This window comes from Lemur catta, chromosome 4, assembly GCF_020740605.2.
Source record: "Lemur catta isolate mLemCat1 chromosome 4, mLemCat1.pri, whole genome shotgun sequence".
In the NCBI taxonomy this organism is placed as follows: Eukaryota; Metazoa; Chordata; class Mammalia; order Primates; family Lemuridae; genus Lemur; species Lemur catta.
In genome coordinates, this window is record NC_059131.1 from 47014860 (window position 1) to 47031545 (window position 16686).

At 35.9% G+C, this 16686-nt stretch overlaps 1 protein-coding gene across 3 annotated transcripts in view; it reads right to left on the bottom strand.

The window, feature by feature from the left end:
- The window catches only part of USP34 (ubiquitin specific peptidase 34), a 221669-nt gene that overhangs the window by 1393 nt on the left and 203590 nt on the right, over nt 1-16686 (bottom strand). For 2 of the 3 annotated variants that reach the window (XM_045549681.1, XM_045549682.1), the window contains 10 exons: nt 16520-16598; nt 14845-14971; nt 14136-14243; nt 12847-12951; nt 12605-12729; nt 11499-11622; nt 3955-4034; nt 1656-1796; nt 1403-1546; nt 31-190 (listed from right to left, as the gene is read on the bottom strand). In XM_045549681.1, coding sequence (XP_045405637.1) covers nt 31-190; nt 1403-1546; nt 1656-1796; nt 3955-4034; nt 11499-11622; nt 12605-12729; nt 12847-12951; nt 14136-14243; nt 14845-14971; nt 16520-16598 — 1193 coding nt within the window. The remainder of the gene's footprint in view (nt 1-30; nt 191-1402; nt 1547-1655; nt 1797-3954; nt 4035-11498; nt 11623-12604; nt 12730-12846; nt 12952-14135; nt 14244-14844; nt 14972-16519; nt 16599-16686) is intronic. The other variant, XM_045549683.1, reaches the window with a different exon arrangement.

The following is a 16686-nucleotide window of genomic DNA, read 5'->3' on the forward strand; positions in this document are numbered from 1 at the left end:
AAGGTAATGGTATTAGTCCATAAAGCTAACCTTTAGTTTTTCTTTCTTTGGCTTCTTGCTCTTGGAGTGAGTTTCTCTGTTGCAGACACGTCCTGCATTTGCTTAAAAGCTCTTGCAGAGTTGGAATTAGAGCTGGGCTTACCTGTTTGGGAGTGTGTACTGACAGGAGCAAAGCAAGGGCCCTCAGGTCCTACAAAAACCCAGAGAGGAACATTTCAAATCCTAAAGCCAACATTTTGACACAATTGTTTACAGTTAAATGCAGATGTTTTCTCCTCCAGAAATTCCCTGTTTTCTCCAGCATTTTTAGAAGAATGCTAAAACCAGAAAACCAGTGTTATACTACTGTATTTCATCAGTTCTAAGTCACTAACACCATTATTTTATACCCACAAGTAAGACCAAAGACTCAAATAGTGTTTTCTGAAAATGGAAAAGGAAAAAATATACGTATCAGTAATAGAACTTAGAATTACATAGGAATCTTAAAAACAAACTTTGAACCATGAGAAATTTAGGTCTCATCAGTATATATATATATATATATATATATATATTTTTTTTTTTTTTTTGTTTTGTTTGTTTTTTTGAGACAGAGTCTCACTTTGTTGCCCGGGCTAAAGTGAGTGCGGTGGCGTCAGCCTAGCTCACAGCAACCTCAAACTCCTGGGCTTAAGCGATCCCACTGCCTCAGCCTCCCGAGTAGCTGGGACTACAGGCATGCGCCACCATGCCCGGCTAATTTTTTCTATATATATTTTTAGTTGTCCAGATAATTTATTTCTATTTTTAATAGAGACGGGGTCTCACTCAGGCTGGTCTCGAACTCCTGACCTCGAGCGATCCACCCGCCTCGGCCTCCCAGAGGGCTAGGATTACAGGCGTGAGCCACCGCGCCTGGCCCTCATTAGTATGTTAATAGAAATAGTTTCTGAAGCTAAATTCTGGTAGAAGTCATAAATAGGTCTTCCTCACTCAGCTTTGTAATCTGTTCTGGCTAGTAAGCACCTTGTTATTTGGGAGACTGTTGCTGAACAGCACATTTCCAGAGTGTTCCATCATTTTGTGACATGGCTGCCATGGGAGTCTACACAAAACAAGTAACTCCAACTGCCTTTATAATCACTAGATCATTAATCTGATTATTTCAGTTACTTAGGAGGTAGAAACATCACAAGTAATGTTTCCAAAAAACAGATAAAGGGAATGTCTCTTAGTGGTCTTACTGCTCTTAGCATTTGATGACATTAGCTTGTCTCTTCTAAGCTGACAAAGTGTGTGCTACATACAAGGCATCATGGTGAACACACTTTTTAAAATTTTTTTTCATATGTGACTTTTAGGGTTTGAATAGTAAGTTAAAGTTTTGAAGTACAAGCCGCCTCTTTTGTGTAGTTCTTACCCCATTTAAAGAAGCACTTGCTTTGGAAATTTCAACTCGGTTGGTGAAATCAGATTGTAGGTTCTGATACTGATTTATCAAGTTTGTAATAAGGGTGCTGATCAGATTGGCACAGTTTGCTTCAGAAAACACTTGACTTTGAACCTGAAAAAAAAAACATTAAAAAAAAAAAATCTCCAAAAGACCAACATAATGAAAACACAAGCATCAACTAATTAGAAGTGACACATTGAGTTTCCAAAGTACTACATACCTTCAGAAGGAAATGTGTCATGAATGTGTAGACAATGTTGTTGTTTAAAAAAGTTCTTTCATCCATTAGGATACATTTAATATATTCTGCGAAAACGGGATCTTCACACAAAAGCTTGATGCAATTTTTTGACATAGCGGACTAAAGTGGGAAGAAGAAGCACTGATGGTTGAGCACTGAAATGACTGGGGACTCGCACATTGCATATGCTGGACATCAGAAGTCACTAAAAATCCCACTTTAAAAGCTACTACTAACTAACTTTTAGTTACAGCAACCGTTCTTCCAATACATTAAAATATTACTAATTTGGACTATAGGGGTAAGTAGGTAAGACACTGATGGCAAAACTGAACAACTATGTCTTAAAAGAAATGCAGATTTATTATCCAGTATTGAGGGAATTAACAAGGACTGGAAAGATAAGCCAATAAAGAATAGGATGAGAATATGTTTTCAGGGGACCAATTAATGTATAATTAATAGGTAAACCACATGTAGAGAAAAGATAAATATTAAGAAAATAAATTTACTCTCTAAAATGGCTTAAACTTTATAATCACATTAGCAATAGTAATTTGGTAAATGCCTTTTTTCCCCACAAACATTGCAAAGGTAAACAAACCTCTTTGGCTAAGTATCTCACACAGAATTAGTGGTCCCAATATATGGCAATTTTACTAAACTTTGGTTTTCCTGTTTTCAAATGGTCATGGCTCTTAAACACAAGTAGTATGTCTTTAAGCAAATAATCTCCCTAGATTATTTATGTGTGTTTTAATCATAGGTTGTTTACAGGGATGACAGAAAGGACCTTTTTAAAAAATAGGACAGATTTTAGATTATATGTACATACTTTAAGCAACTGTAGTGAGTAAATTGTTCAAGGTTACAGAAATTAGGAATCGAGCAGGACCAGGATGGACCCAGGTCTTCAGATCCTTAGTCCTGGGAAAATCTGCCTTAGTCTGCCAGGCACAGCCCCTGCTGCTTGCACAGGATGGCTGCTTCTATAGGCCTGGAAGCTTTGGAAGCCTTACATGATTTGGCTTTAAGGGAAATTTGCAGGGATGGTGAGTGCTGTGAAAAGCAGCCAAGGGAGAACTAGATAATGCAATAGGGAATTAACAGGTGGTAGTAGAGCACAGAAACGAAAAAAGGACTCAAATCAGGAAGAATGAAAAAAGCAACAGAGAGGGAAAAAGAAAGATCTCCAATTTACTGGACAGACCACTTGGCTCAAAAATCAACTAGCACAAGTCACTTTCTGAAAGCCTATTATGTATTAAGTCATGTGAGCTAAGATCAACATATACTAGCCTTTTAAAGATTACTACTGTAGAAAACACTTTAACATTTCTTCAGGGAACAGAGATTACTAAGATAAGGTCTCTATACTTGATAAACTCACCTTTTCGGAAAAGGAAATAAACATAACCACTACAATGCAGTATGATGAACATCTATCTAGTAGGATACAGAGAGCTACTGCAGATAGGAGGCTGCACCAGACTCAAAGTACTTCAGAAACTATAATGTGGGTGGTAAAGGTTTGTGCCCAGGGAAAGTTAGCTCATTCTTCCTCTGGGGTAGGACAAATACAACCAGGCAGCAAAACAACAGTTATTTCAGGGTTTAAAGGGAATGGGAATCCTTTCTACCTGAGCAGAGGAATGAGCCAAACCTTAGGACTGATCTGGTTTCTCCTCCTCTCTTCCCAGTTCTCTCTCTACAATTTATGAAGCATTATTTATGTGCCCACTTCATTTTAAGGAGTAGGCTCTTAGATACTTAAGGTATGAAGGGTAGTCTTTCCTGTTTTCAAGGAGATTGTTAAGAACAAGTGCATCAGACTCTTGACAATCTACAAACCAGGAAGAGCTACAGGACACACTACCAACAACAGGGTTCCTGCTATAGCTTCTGGAATGGCAGAGAAGAAGAAGAGACGGACAGGGGAGGATGGAGACCTAGAAGCAGCATGTGCATTCCCCTAGTACCTCCCTGTTTTGAATTTTTCCCACAACTACTGACACTGACCTATAACTGAGAAATTCAGTTATAACTAGTGTATTTGAAATAGTCTCTGTGATACAAATTCATTGAAGTAAAAAAAACCTCAAAGGGAAACTACGTGCTCAATGTTTAATAGCTAATATTTCCCTTAATCCTTTTTACCTACCAAGTTTCTAAAACATCCCAAATTTTCAGCAAGTCTTCAACCCATTGTTCCTAAAATTACTGACCACTTGGTAAGATGAGATGAAAGACCAAATCATCTAAAACTCATTTTCTTTACCTGAGTCTGGCATAGCTCAGTCCAAAGTTTGGGGAACAGTGCAAGATGAAGTGGCAAACCTTCATAGGCAACTAGGACACCTAATATTTGAAAAGAAATCAGAATAGGTTATAATTACAAATTATACTGTTGAGATACTAAACTCTGTAGGTTCAATATTAGCTATTTCTAGTCATAACTATGCATAAGAAATATATAAAGTATGGAAAGGGGAAGAATTGATTCCAATGTTTTAATCAGTAAAATTATTTAGAAGATGGTACTTATGTGACTGAATTTATTTATAACCTGCACCTCATTCCCAAAAGGATCTGAGGCTTAAACCAACTTAAACCAATTCTTTTTTGAGTATTATAACTTTATCTGGCAAAATTAAATAAAAGTTACTGCAAGTGGCTCCAAATCTTTCTTAGATTAAGGTACCACTCTGCACATTAAGATAACTGTCATGGAACAGCTACACTTCAGGGAGAAGAGGGGAGAGGTCAACAATAAGATGTGGAGGATTAGAAAACATATTGTTCCTTCCTCTTTTACCTTGTTTTTCCAAAGATAGGGAAAATTATCTTTGTGGTACATTTAAGTCAATATTGTCCTGCGTCTACCAGTTTCCAGCCTTGTCCCCAGTCTCCTGAGTGGATCACACTTGGCACTATGCCAGAGAGTCCTATTTGGAACCTCTATGATTTTAACCTCTCCTCAGCTATTCCAGATGTCAAATATGTCTCTTAAGAGATTTGCCCTCTACCATCCTACCTCTCAAGGTACAGGTGTAATACCATAGTCTTAAATTTGCCAACCTCCACATCCCTCCAACCCCTAGAGAAAGTAAAATTGTGAAGAAGGAGAAATATGATACAAGCTATTCTCCTCCAGTTAAGAAAAAATTATGAGACCAGGAGTTGGCAAATTTTTTCCATAAAGGCCATACAGTATTTTAGGTTTTGTGGCCACATGATCTCTGTTGCAACTAGTCAACTCTGCTGAGGTAGTGTGAAAGTAGTTGCAGACAACACTAAGTGAATGGGTGTGGCTCTTTCAATAAAGCTTTATTTATAAAAACTGAAATTTGAATCTCATAATTTTCATGTCACTCAATACTATTCTACTTTAGTTTTTTTTTTTTTAATTTTAAAAAATGTGAAACCTATTCTCAGCTAGCAGGTAGCCAGCCGCTGGTTATACAAAAACAGGCAGTATGCAGATTATAGTAGACCAAGGATTTGAGAAAATCATACACAGGCAAGTCCTATAAGCCACTCAACCTATCAAGCATACCTAGGACCCCTTTCGTGGGTAAGCCTATTTATTTATTTTTCTGTCAAGATTAATCCCTTTGTAAAGACCCAAGGAAATGCTATCACCTGTGTCCTTTATCCTAACCTAATCTGACTGGAGTCGGAAGCATTTACCCACCACATCACGGTACACATAAGCAAACAACAACATGTCATCAAATCTGTGGGTACAGGGAAGAGAGTTCCTACGTACCCATGCTCCTGTGTCATATTTACCCATAAAACTAGAGGAGGGGTTGGCAAACTATGGCCTTTGGGCCAAACCTGACCCTGTTTTTATACAGCCCTGTGAGCTAAGAATGGCTTTTACATTTTTAAAGGATTGCAAAAAAACAAAACAAACAAACAAACAAAAAACCCAAACCAAAAAGCCAAAGAATAATATGACAGAGACCTTGTGGCCTGCAAAATCTAAAACAGTGTCTTTGTGAAGAGTCTGCCACCAACCCCTGAAGTAGAGGCTGCTCTAATATAAACCCTCTCATGAGAAAGCAGACTGCATACTGTACATTTCTCAAGTCTTTACTCTTTTTCCCCATGTAAAACAATCCTTGTATCTATTTCCCACAACTATCAAAAAGCTAATACTACCACAACAAAAAATACCATGGACACCTTTTATGATCTAAAGTCACTTCCAAGTGGTATTCTTATATAAGTATCTCTATTTTACAAGTGAAGAGTATTTACTGGCATCCATTGTGTTAGGTACGTCAGATCATCACATTAAATTTTCTCATCAATTTTAGGAGGTATTATTTTTACACTTTTTTTTTTTTTTTTAAGATGAAGAAATTAGGCTCTGAGAGATTACATAATCTGCTCAGGTTCATCGTGAAGCCAGTAAGTGATATAGTTAAGAGTCCAGTATACCCCGGATTTATCTGATTCTAAAGCCCATAATCTTTTCCATAATCAGTGCTTCCCCAACTTCATGTCATTCATGTATCACTTTCATTATTTTCTTCACACCTGCCCATTCACCTGTACTATTGTTTACTTAATACTTTTCGTTAGATTCACTTAGGAGGCTAATACTACATAAGCATTACCTTAGGCAATATAACATCTAGGAATTCATCAATTTGATATACTAGTTTGTAATACAGTAAGAACCAGGCATACTTACTAATATAACCATTATTTTCCCTGGACCATCTTGTGTAGTACACTCTGGAAAATACCATGCCACCCATGGTGAGATAAAGACACCTCTTTAACAGTCCCACTTGTTACCTCTCCAGATCTGTGCCTCCTTTAGAAGAAAGGCCATCTCTTTAGAGCAAGAAAGTTTCTGTTTCTTTCTAGCATCTTCACAAAGCACAGAGGATGAGGAGCCCTTTGGTTCTGTGACTCAAGTTAGAGGCCAATGCCCTCATACTATACACATGCCTTCTCCTCCAGTACCTTCTAGGGCATTTCACTTACTGGGTACAAAGCACAGGCAGATGCAATCACCAAAGTTCTCAGGCATACATCTAAGTTTTGTCTCTGTTAACAGCATGGGCATATCTAAAATATATTGGCTTCTGTACTGCTTATCTTTCTTCAACCTGTGACTTTAGGCATTCTCAACAAGGTTCATACCCTGCCCCGACCCCACCCATGAAGGGACTAATAATACAAACATAAAAAACTGATCCAAATATATCCTTCCCTCATTAGTAACATCTTATACTGTAGATGCTGCTGGGTGTGTTTAAAAAACACTTTTAAGAACTGCTTTTGTAGGTAACACAGTATTTCAGATTATTTATACTTCTATGATTGCTGAAAGGATAACTTATTTCATATGTATATTTACTAACATGGTTTCTCCTGTCTGAACTGAGTTATGACTATCTAGTTTTCTACAGGAGTGTTTAATCTCATCCAAGCATTATCCAGGCCAATGGATGAAAGCCCAAGACTAGTGCTTTACTCTGAGAGTGAATCATCACAACATTTTAGCCTAAGAATAGCACACATTTGATTTGTCTAACTCCCCTTGTTCTGACTTCACACCCACTAAGCAACCCACTGTTGCTCCTCTGGCTACCCATATAGGTTACTGGAAAAAATCTGATGGCTCCACCATGGAATATTCAGATCCCTGGGCCAATTCCTCCTCTTTATAAATCAACCAACTGGTAACCGACTTTAGGATTATAAATGTGTTTCCTAAATGTGATTACTATGTATTAGCCTAGCATAAATGGATTTACTCTTGGTGGGCTGGTAAAAGCTAGCTTCCAGTCTGTACTGGATGCTTGGCACTGGTCTTAAGTATATTCACCCTAGGAAGGCTTTTAGGAAGTTAACCAGTCATTTCCCCATACTACTATGATATGGCAAAGAGGAAGCATGAATCAGAGCTGTGTGTTCTACAGTTTGAATTTTTATGCTTTCTTTTGCCAACTATACTAAAAATTTTTAAACAGATTTTAGATTTTCTAGGCACATGTTACTTGCAAAATATTGATTTATTTTCATTAACACATTAATAATATTTTCTTAAAATGTTAAATAATAAAGGTGATAGATCCTTGTTTTATCCCTGAAAATGAAAATTAATTAAACAGTGATGAAATCTAGGGATTTATTTTAGTTTATTTGAGCATCCCATTGTTGATTTTGCATGTGAAGGATGGTATCTAAAAAAGAGGTATGGTTATAGGGTTTGTAGTACTAGTTTTCTACATTAAAAATTTTTTTCCCATTATAAAATCAATGTATGATCACTATAAATAATTTAAGTCTTACAGATATATTTAACCAAGAAAATAAAAACATCCCATAATTTCATTCTTAGAGTATAATCTGCTATTTTTTTTTCTGTGCATGTACTAAAAGTGATTTTCCCCTGGTTTATAAGAATTTGGTTATAATCTGCATACTGTTATTAAAGTCTTTTCATGTAACTCAAGGAACATTCCTATCTTGTTTTAAAGTCTATATAATATAGGTGAACCATGGTTTACTTAACTAAGCTCCTAATAGACCTTTTTGGGTTGTTTCCAGTTTTTACCCATTTCAAACGAAGTAAAAGTAAATATCCTCTGTATATTGCTGTACACTCATATAAATAGAGCAGGGTGGATGCCTAGATCTGGTATTGCTGAGTCAAAGGCACAAATATTCTAAATTCTAATTGGTAAGCCTAAACTGCCTCCCCAGATTGACTCTGACTAGCACTCCATTATAAGATATTCTCTTTCCCCAAACTGTTTAAAGATGGGTATCATCTAAACTTTATCTACCTGATAGTTTTTTTTTTTTAAAGAGAGATAAAGAAATTGGTGTTTGCTTTCTTTATTAGTGAGGCTGGGCAACTTCTCATATGGTTACCAAACATGTGCTTTTTGTGTGTGTGTACTACCTATTGATGTCCTTTGCTGATTTTGCTTAGTGTTCATGATCTTAACAAATCCTAAAAGCTCTTTGAATACTGGCAATGTCAGCCATTTACCTGTTAAGTATGCAAATGTTTTTCCCACTAGCTATTTGTGTTTTAATTCAATTTATAGCATTCTTCACCATGTAGTATTTTAAATCTTTATGTAGTCAATGTAAAAAAAAAAAAAGTTGTTCAACTTGTTTTAAAAAAGTTCAAATTCTCTTTTTTTTAATTGGATTTTTTTTTTTTTTTTTTTTAGAGACGGGATCTTTGCTTATTGCCCAGGCTGGCCTCCCAATTCCTGGCCACAAGCAATCCTCCCACCTCAGCCTCTCAAAGTGTTGGGATTACAGGCGTGAGCCACTGCACCTGGCCTCCACTTCTTATTTTATTATTACTGGGTTTTGCGTTGTGCTTAACGTGGTCTTTCAAATCCCAAGGTGGTATTTCCTAAGATTGCATGTTTTTGTTTAATATTTCAAAATTTTCAATCCTCCTATAACTAATTTTGGTCTAAGGAGTAAAGTACATATTAAAGACTTTTGTCCCCAGAGAGCTAACCTCAATACCACCTATTCTCAAATTTGATATGTCATCTTTATTACCTACCAGATCCTCATGTATCCTTATGTTTGTTGGGGCTGTTTGTCCACTGTTCCGCTTATGTATTTCTGTACCTGTACCACATGGTTTTTAATCATTATAGTTTACTTTTGTGTAAGAAAGGGGAGAAAATACACCTATATTTGCAAAAAAGAAAAAAGCATAAACAAAAAATGAATAAAAATGGTGGGGGACAGATCTTTGAGTGTTATCTTGTGTACTTTTTTGATATCGAGTTGTGATCTATATATATGTATTAAAGTCTAAAAGTAAAATTACTGTACCTTTAGTAAGTATTTTACAAATCAGTAGTGCTAGTCCCTCTTATTATTATTCCTTTTCAGAATTTTTTTAGGTCTTTGTCTAACCTCATATCCAAGACAATGTCCAATTTTCTATACTAAGACATAGCCAAGAAAAAAAATCTCTTTTCCTGCTCAATTTGTGAAGATACTGGTTTATATTTAGTGCTGTGCCACTAGCCACATTTGGCTTTTTGGTTAAATTTAAAATGAACTAGAAATTCAGTTCCTTAGTAACATTTCAAGTTCTCCACACTCACAAATAGCTAGTGACTATCATATTGTGGATGGTGATGCAGTTAAAGAGTATTTCCATCCCTGCAGAAAGTTCTGTGTAACAATGCTAACATGTAGAACCAAACACTATGAGGCAGCACTGACAGTGCTTCATGGCTCTAAGAGTGATCTGAGTATAAAATATCATGAAAACTGATTCAGCTAATGTGACAGCTAGGTAAACATCCTTTCCCTTCCTCCCCCTCTATGTTTAACTTCCCTGAAAGTGTGCATTTGTGTTGACAAAGGAAGACAATCCAAAAGAGGGTAAAACATTCATTATTTAGTCAAAGCTGTCCAAGTCGCTAGAATAGTTCCTTAGATAACTTTCGGTATAAATTATATGAATAAAATTACCAAGAACTTTTAAAAAGGTCAGCATCTTGTAAGTCCCCTTCCTTATATGGGTGCAAGGCTGTACTACTAGAACTCCTGGATATTTTCTTACACTTGATCATGGTCACTGCTAGGTTCTGGCCTTTTTCCAAGTGCCATGAAGCCGATGCATAATTCTAAAACAGCCAATTTGAGCATATCCTCATCCCCCACATCTTGGCATTTCAGCCACACACATATATAACAGGTGGAAGGAAGGAACAACCCTTCAAATCTGAAGATGCTCTAATCACTTACCAATAAGATGGTTTTTCTGAAGAGGAATTATCCCTGACATCTGTTACCACTTCCTTCTTTTTAGATTATGAAATCTAAGGTAGGGTCACATCTTTTGCCCTACCCCCTACCTAGAATGGATCAAAACCTTTTCCATGGGAAGGAGAGGGTTATGATTGAGAGGGAGCACAAGGGGGACTTCTATTCTATTTCTTGATCTGGGTGGTGGTTTCATTGAGTATTTCACTTCTCACCCTCTAAAACAAAACTACAAACACTGGAGAGAATGCTGGGCCACTCCTAATGAAGTCAAGAAAGAGGACACAGAGGCCTGGAACTCTGGAGGTCCTGAGACAGGGGACACCTACAGGAGAGCTACATATCTTCTAAAGACTTATCGGCTAGAGGAAAGTCACCCAAAGGGAGCAATTCCCAACAGCTCTCAGGCACATCCTTGTAGAGACAATATTACTGTCAAGATACTCAAGTTTTTTTCTCCCTCACATAATTTGCTGATTTTGTTTTCTATTTCTTATACTCTCTCTTTACAAATTTCTATTCTTCTCACTCATCTATTTCATGAGACTTACCTCCTAATTACTCACATATGCACCTCTGCTTCACACTGGCAAGCCCACTCAGTTTGCTCTTGGCATTGCCAGCTCCAAAGCACAGCTGGCACTATAGATCTCATCTCACCCTCGAGATCAGGGCTGGGAAGTCCACCTCTAAGCCTGCCTCCCTAAGCAGAGCAGTTTTTTTGTTTTGTTTTGTTTTCAAATTCTGCTGGGCAGATGGTGGAGGACTTGGGCTTCTATGTACAAAAGTGATCAATCAGCCCTACTCCACACTCCTTTATAGGCCAGCTGAAACTCTGGGCAGAACTATTCAATGGAAACCAGTAAGTTGGTGTTTTCTTAATAAAAATTAAAATGTTCCCAAGAATACTAATTAATATTTTTAAACATTCACTTTAAAAAAGAAAAAAAGGATTGTCTCATATTTTTTCTCCCCTTCCTGAATGGCTAGGGGCTTAAAATAATTCAGTGGAATTTACTGCTCATCTTTTATACTTACTCAGCTTAACTAATGTTTCAGTAAATTTTTCACAGTTGATTGCAACTCGGCATAATAGATGGATGAATTGATGATAAGAAAAGAAGTAGTCTAGCAGCATACGATCATAAACGTCATCTTTGCCCTGAAGGTTAAAGATGATAAAATGGTTGCACTTAAATTGTATAATAAAGAGCATATTTTGTGCAAATGTAATAAGTTTAACTAAAAAGCTGATTAAATTCTATAAGAACCTAGTTTTAAAATCCAAATTTCTAGTAATGTTAAGATCTTATTTTCAGTGTGCAAATGCAATAAATTAAAATTACCCATTATTTCTATATACTTTAATAAAGTAAAATTACTGTAGGATTTTAAAATTTGACACTTTAGTTCTATAGCCATATCATCAAGAAGAATGAATTTAATTTGATTTTTGAAATAGATTTCAAATTACTTCTGTAATGGTTACTAGAATATTAATTATTTTTAATATTTTATCTTGTAAGAACTTTTCAAGTATACTTAAGATAAATGGGTGGTGGGCACGGCAGAGTGTGAATGAAGTGTAGGTAAAGAAAGATAAAGGGGAAAACTATTTTAAAAAAATGTTGAAACTAACATAAATTATCCTGTGTCGGTGTACCTTGTCTCTATAATTTAGAACTGCCATTATTTTAGAATAAGCATTAGAGGACAGGAACCAGACTAAAAATGATGATAAATCTATCAATCAGTGATATTATGCTTAGTTCAAAGGAATCTAATTTAAGGGCAATATAAGAAGTCATTGATTATATGGCCAAATTTAAAAACAGTAAGTACCTAACTTGACTTTTCAGATTTAGATATATGACCCAGTTATAATTTAGCCTAGTGACAAATACTAAAGCTTACTATTAAGGTAATTTTGAGGGGAAAAAAAACTTACTACTTGTGCTTATTGTTGATTTTGCAAATATTCAACCAACATTTCAGAGCACTAAAAGGAAAAAGACCAAATGAGTCTAATCTTCTTAGGATCCACAAAATGGTCACTTATGTCTAATCTACTCATAACTGCCAGGGGTGAAATTTTAAATTACTTTGTACTACAGAAACATGATTTTCCTGGCATCCCAACATACCTTACTGGTTTCCACCATTGTGGGCAAGAGGCACATATTGAGTTCAGGGCGCGGAGGCCGAATATTGCTTTTCCCTCCTATTAGCTTGATATTTTCTCGACAAGGGAAATAAGGTCCAAGAGACACTAAGACATTAAAAGTGTACAATAAGAATAAATGGAAAAAATAAATCTCCATGCTTCAGTGTTGCAGAAAGATTAAATGTGAACCATATTCAAGTATCGTGCTAGATGAATACGTACTTGGTATGTTACTGTGATGGTAAGTACAATGGTTGTGTTGTAGAAAGGGAACCAGAGTATGAAGAAAATCATGGGGACTCAAAAGTACAAGTTCCTTGAGGACATCTGAAAATAAACACACAATTTGGGTATTAAAAAATTGGAGTTATGTCTACCTGATACTATCAAACTCACAAATCCTGTAACTGGTTGCCTTACTGAAACCAATTTAATTAGTCTAAAACCTTTAGCCGCTGACACTGGTAGAAATTCTGTCTGATCCTCAGTCAAAGCTGGAACTACAGAGTTACTAACCACAACAGGGCCATCATTTGTAAACAGAAGTTTAAAATACTATTTCTAGGTATTTTATTTAACCAACAGATGCTTCATGGAAAAGTACAGTGAAGGAAATACTTAATGCGCATTGATTATGTATCTTCATAAAATCAACCACAGGAGCTTAGAAGAAACCTAAGGTTCAAAGTTCTTTGGATCTGAGGGATAATCCTTAATCTACGTTTAACGTTTATGATGCTGGCTGGACTGATTCTTATCCTCTAATCACAAGAGTAAAGCTGCTGATGATCGGTTATTTCTGCTCATCAGAGGTTACGGCCATATACCCCTCCCCTTTCTCTGGAGAAGTATAAAAAAGGTAGGCCAGTAATTACACAGAACATCAAGACTGATTGCTTGTACATGACAGCCAGAGTTATCCATGCTATTATGAGAAAGTGTAAATAAACAGTTACGGTCTCTAAACATCAGGACTTTAAGGCAGTAAAAAATTCAACAAACTTAAAATGGGAGTCTCTTCTAACAGCTATAGATTGTCACTTTGTTACAAATATGCAATCAATAAAAACGTGAAATACTCAGAACCTAAGAACAGCTACTGAGAAGTGTATTCAGGCAAAAGAACTTACAGTGAAATGAGTACTCCTACTCCATACAATGTCAGTTCTATCTTATAAACATTTATATGATTCTACCTTGATTAAATAGGATCAGAGGACTGCAGAGCTGCAGAAACCAAGAGATGACTTAAGGTCAAAGAGCCCATATATATCAAATGACCTGCTCAGGATCATGTGGATAATTATCAGCAGGTTAAGAAATAGAACTCCATTTTCTTAGGACCTGCTAGGCAGTGTGAATTACACATGTAAAAAGTACACATGTTTTCCAAACACTACAGACCTAACCTTCATATCTTACCAAACACAAACAAACAAACAAAACAAAACAACTCACAAAAATGTCCTTCTACTAGGTTTTTACACAGGTGTATTTTTCAAGTAACTTACCTATACAGGCATTTCTAAGTTCTGGAGGACTATAGGAATTAAGAAGAGTTAACAGTTTATGAGCAAATTCAATTCGCTCTTGCCATTGGATTAGTGCTTGCTTCACATCTGCAAATATAAAAGTGTATATAAATATGCTATTTGAGATCAAACTTTCTCACAATTTTTTTTCTGTTGTAAACTAGAGAATGCTAAGAAATTCAGATTAATTACATAAATATTTTTGGTAAAAGCTAAGTCATTTTTATGATGACTACTAATGTTAAACTTGCTAGATTTCCTAAAGTACGTATTTCTGTGATGAGTATGTCCCATTTTCTAGGAATGTTTATGAGGTTCCGAGTTTACACTATCTTATAGAGACACAAAACAGATACGTTTTATATTTATTTCTCTTGAAACTACAAATGATCTAATCAAGTTTCCTGCTGGAGAACCTTCACAAAATACCTAATTTGTCACTGTGCTTGGAAATGTTTTCCAATCTCCGAAATCTTGACACTTACAGCATGTTTGTCTATTATATACAAGAATATTCCAATATTACATCAGGAAGTCATGACAAAGATTTCCTCATGGTTAGCTAGCTTTGGTTCCATTTTCTGTGTATAAATTAGAGATAATGACAATTTCTCTGGGGTATGTGATTTAAAAACCACTTTCTCTTGAATAGTAACAAAACAAAAATAAGAAGTAGGAATGACCAAACCTTTTCTTTGAAGATATGGGCGTGTAGACTTCAAAACCGAAAGGAATATTGACAGAAGTTCTACTAAATCTCCAGTCACGTGGCAAGCTGTAGCTTCATGATACATCATGTGCAAGGTGTTGAAAGACTACAAGTGATTTAAAAAAAATTAAAGACTTAATTTCATTTTTACCTCTGAGCCACAAAATGGTAGTGCTCATCCTCTACGATAGATGTTTTTGGACTCAGACTGTATGTGGTTACGTATGTGCCCAAAGCAAATGTATCTGTTTTCTATCCAAAAGTCAAATTCCCCCATTCAGCTCCTTTTTAAGTCCTCACCTTCAGAGCTCTGCTATTTTGTGTATATATCCTAGTCTGAAGAAATAATTTGTTTAATCACTTTTCCCCCCCAGTATTTGCTCTAAGACTGCAAGCCTTAGAAATTACAAAGCATCAGGCAACAACGGAAAGATTAAGGAGAACAGGCAACAGCTTTAACTGATTTCTCAGGGCCTCTGTATAAAAACAACGGTGAAATGGTTGTCAGCCATACTCAAAACAGTAGGCCTGAAAGAGATAAAAGAGCTCCAAAAGGTAGGAATTTAATTCCTTTAATTATATTGGCTTGTTAAATCTTAATTCCTTTAACTCTATTAGCTTAATTGAGCCATTAGTTTTTTCACTATTTCATTTTACAATTAAGCATCCTTCTAATCCTTCTTGAATCAGTGCACCATCATCGATACACTACTGACCGTTCAAAAGTCAAAATTCTTAGCTTAGAATCTGTGGCAGTACCTAATCTGAACAATGTACTTGTACAGTATTTAACCTGTAAGCTGTGAGGACAGGAACCATGTATGTCTTGTTCACTGCTATATCCCCAGTGCCTGGCACAGAGTAGGCATTCAAACACCTGTTGAATGAAATTCTCACTACTCCTCTTTATATACCTTTTTGTGTTTGGCTTTTTTTAGCCAAACAGAAATACTTGGCATTCCTCCAATACAACCAATACTTTCTTGCCTCACTGCTTATTAAGTCATTAATCTAAATGTTCTTCCACTTACCTCTGCAAGTCCAAATTCTTCAAAGTGCAGTTTCAAACATGTTCTATGCCTATCATTAAATGAAAAAACTATCTTACCTTTTAATTCTAATGGTACTCTTGGCATGTACTCTTTTCTTATTTCCATTATTAGAATAAAGGGTACGATGTACCTCTGGTGGCTTTAAAGCCATGTCACACTTGTGGATGTTCAAGAATTATGGGAAGAATGAGTGGCTGATTTTAACCAATTTAAAAGTCTCACTGGCTTCCTCTGATGATGCTAATCTCAGTTTCCATACTCTGCCAAATAAGTGGACTCTTGGGAAATTATGTCTGCCCTTGATTAAATCATATGAAATTTGTTTCCTTACAAATGAAATGACTAAAACTAGTCTATTTCTAATGGTTGCTTCTAAATACAAAATGCGGGGAAAGGTATGGAATTACTGTGGAAAAATAAACAGCACCCTAAAAATTATGACCTAATTATTCTTGGAATATAAATTCACATTTACTGATATATATAATTATAATCCTGTCACCTGTAAAACATTCTACCATAAACTCTAAATGTCCATGAAACAAGAAGTCTTGGTGAGAACATTGAAATGAAATAAATCCACAGTAAAATGTAATATTTACCTCAGTCATTAGGATCAACCCTCGATTAAATACAACAAGAAGTCTGTCTTCATCAGATTCTAATAGTATTCTGAAGGCACTAAAAGAATAAAGTCCAGTTTGAGAACTCTGAATCAGAACAGAAAACTTAGGTGATGAAAAAAATAAACATAAGTAAAATTGTTGCC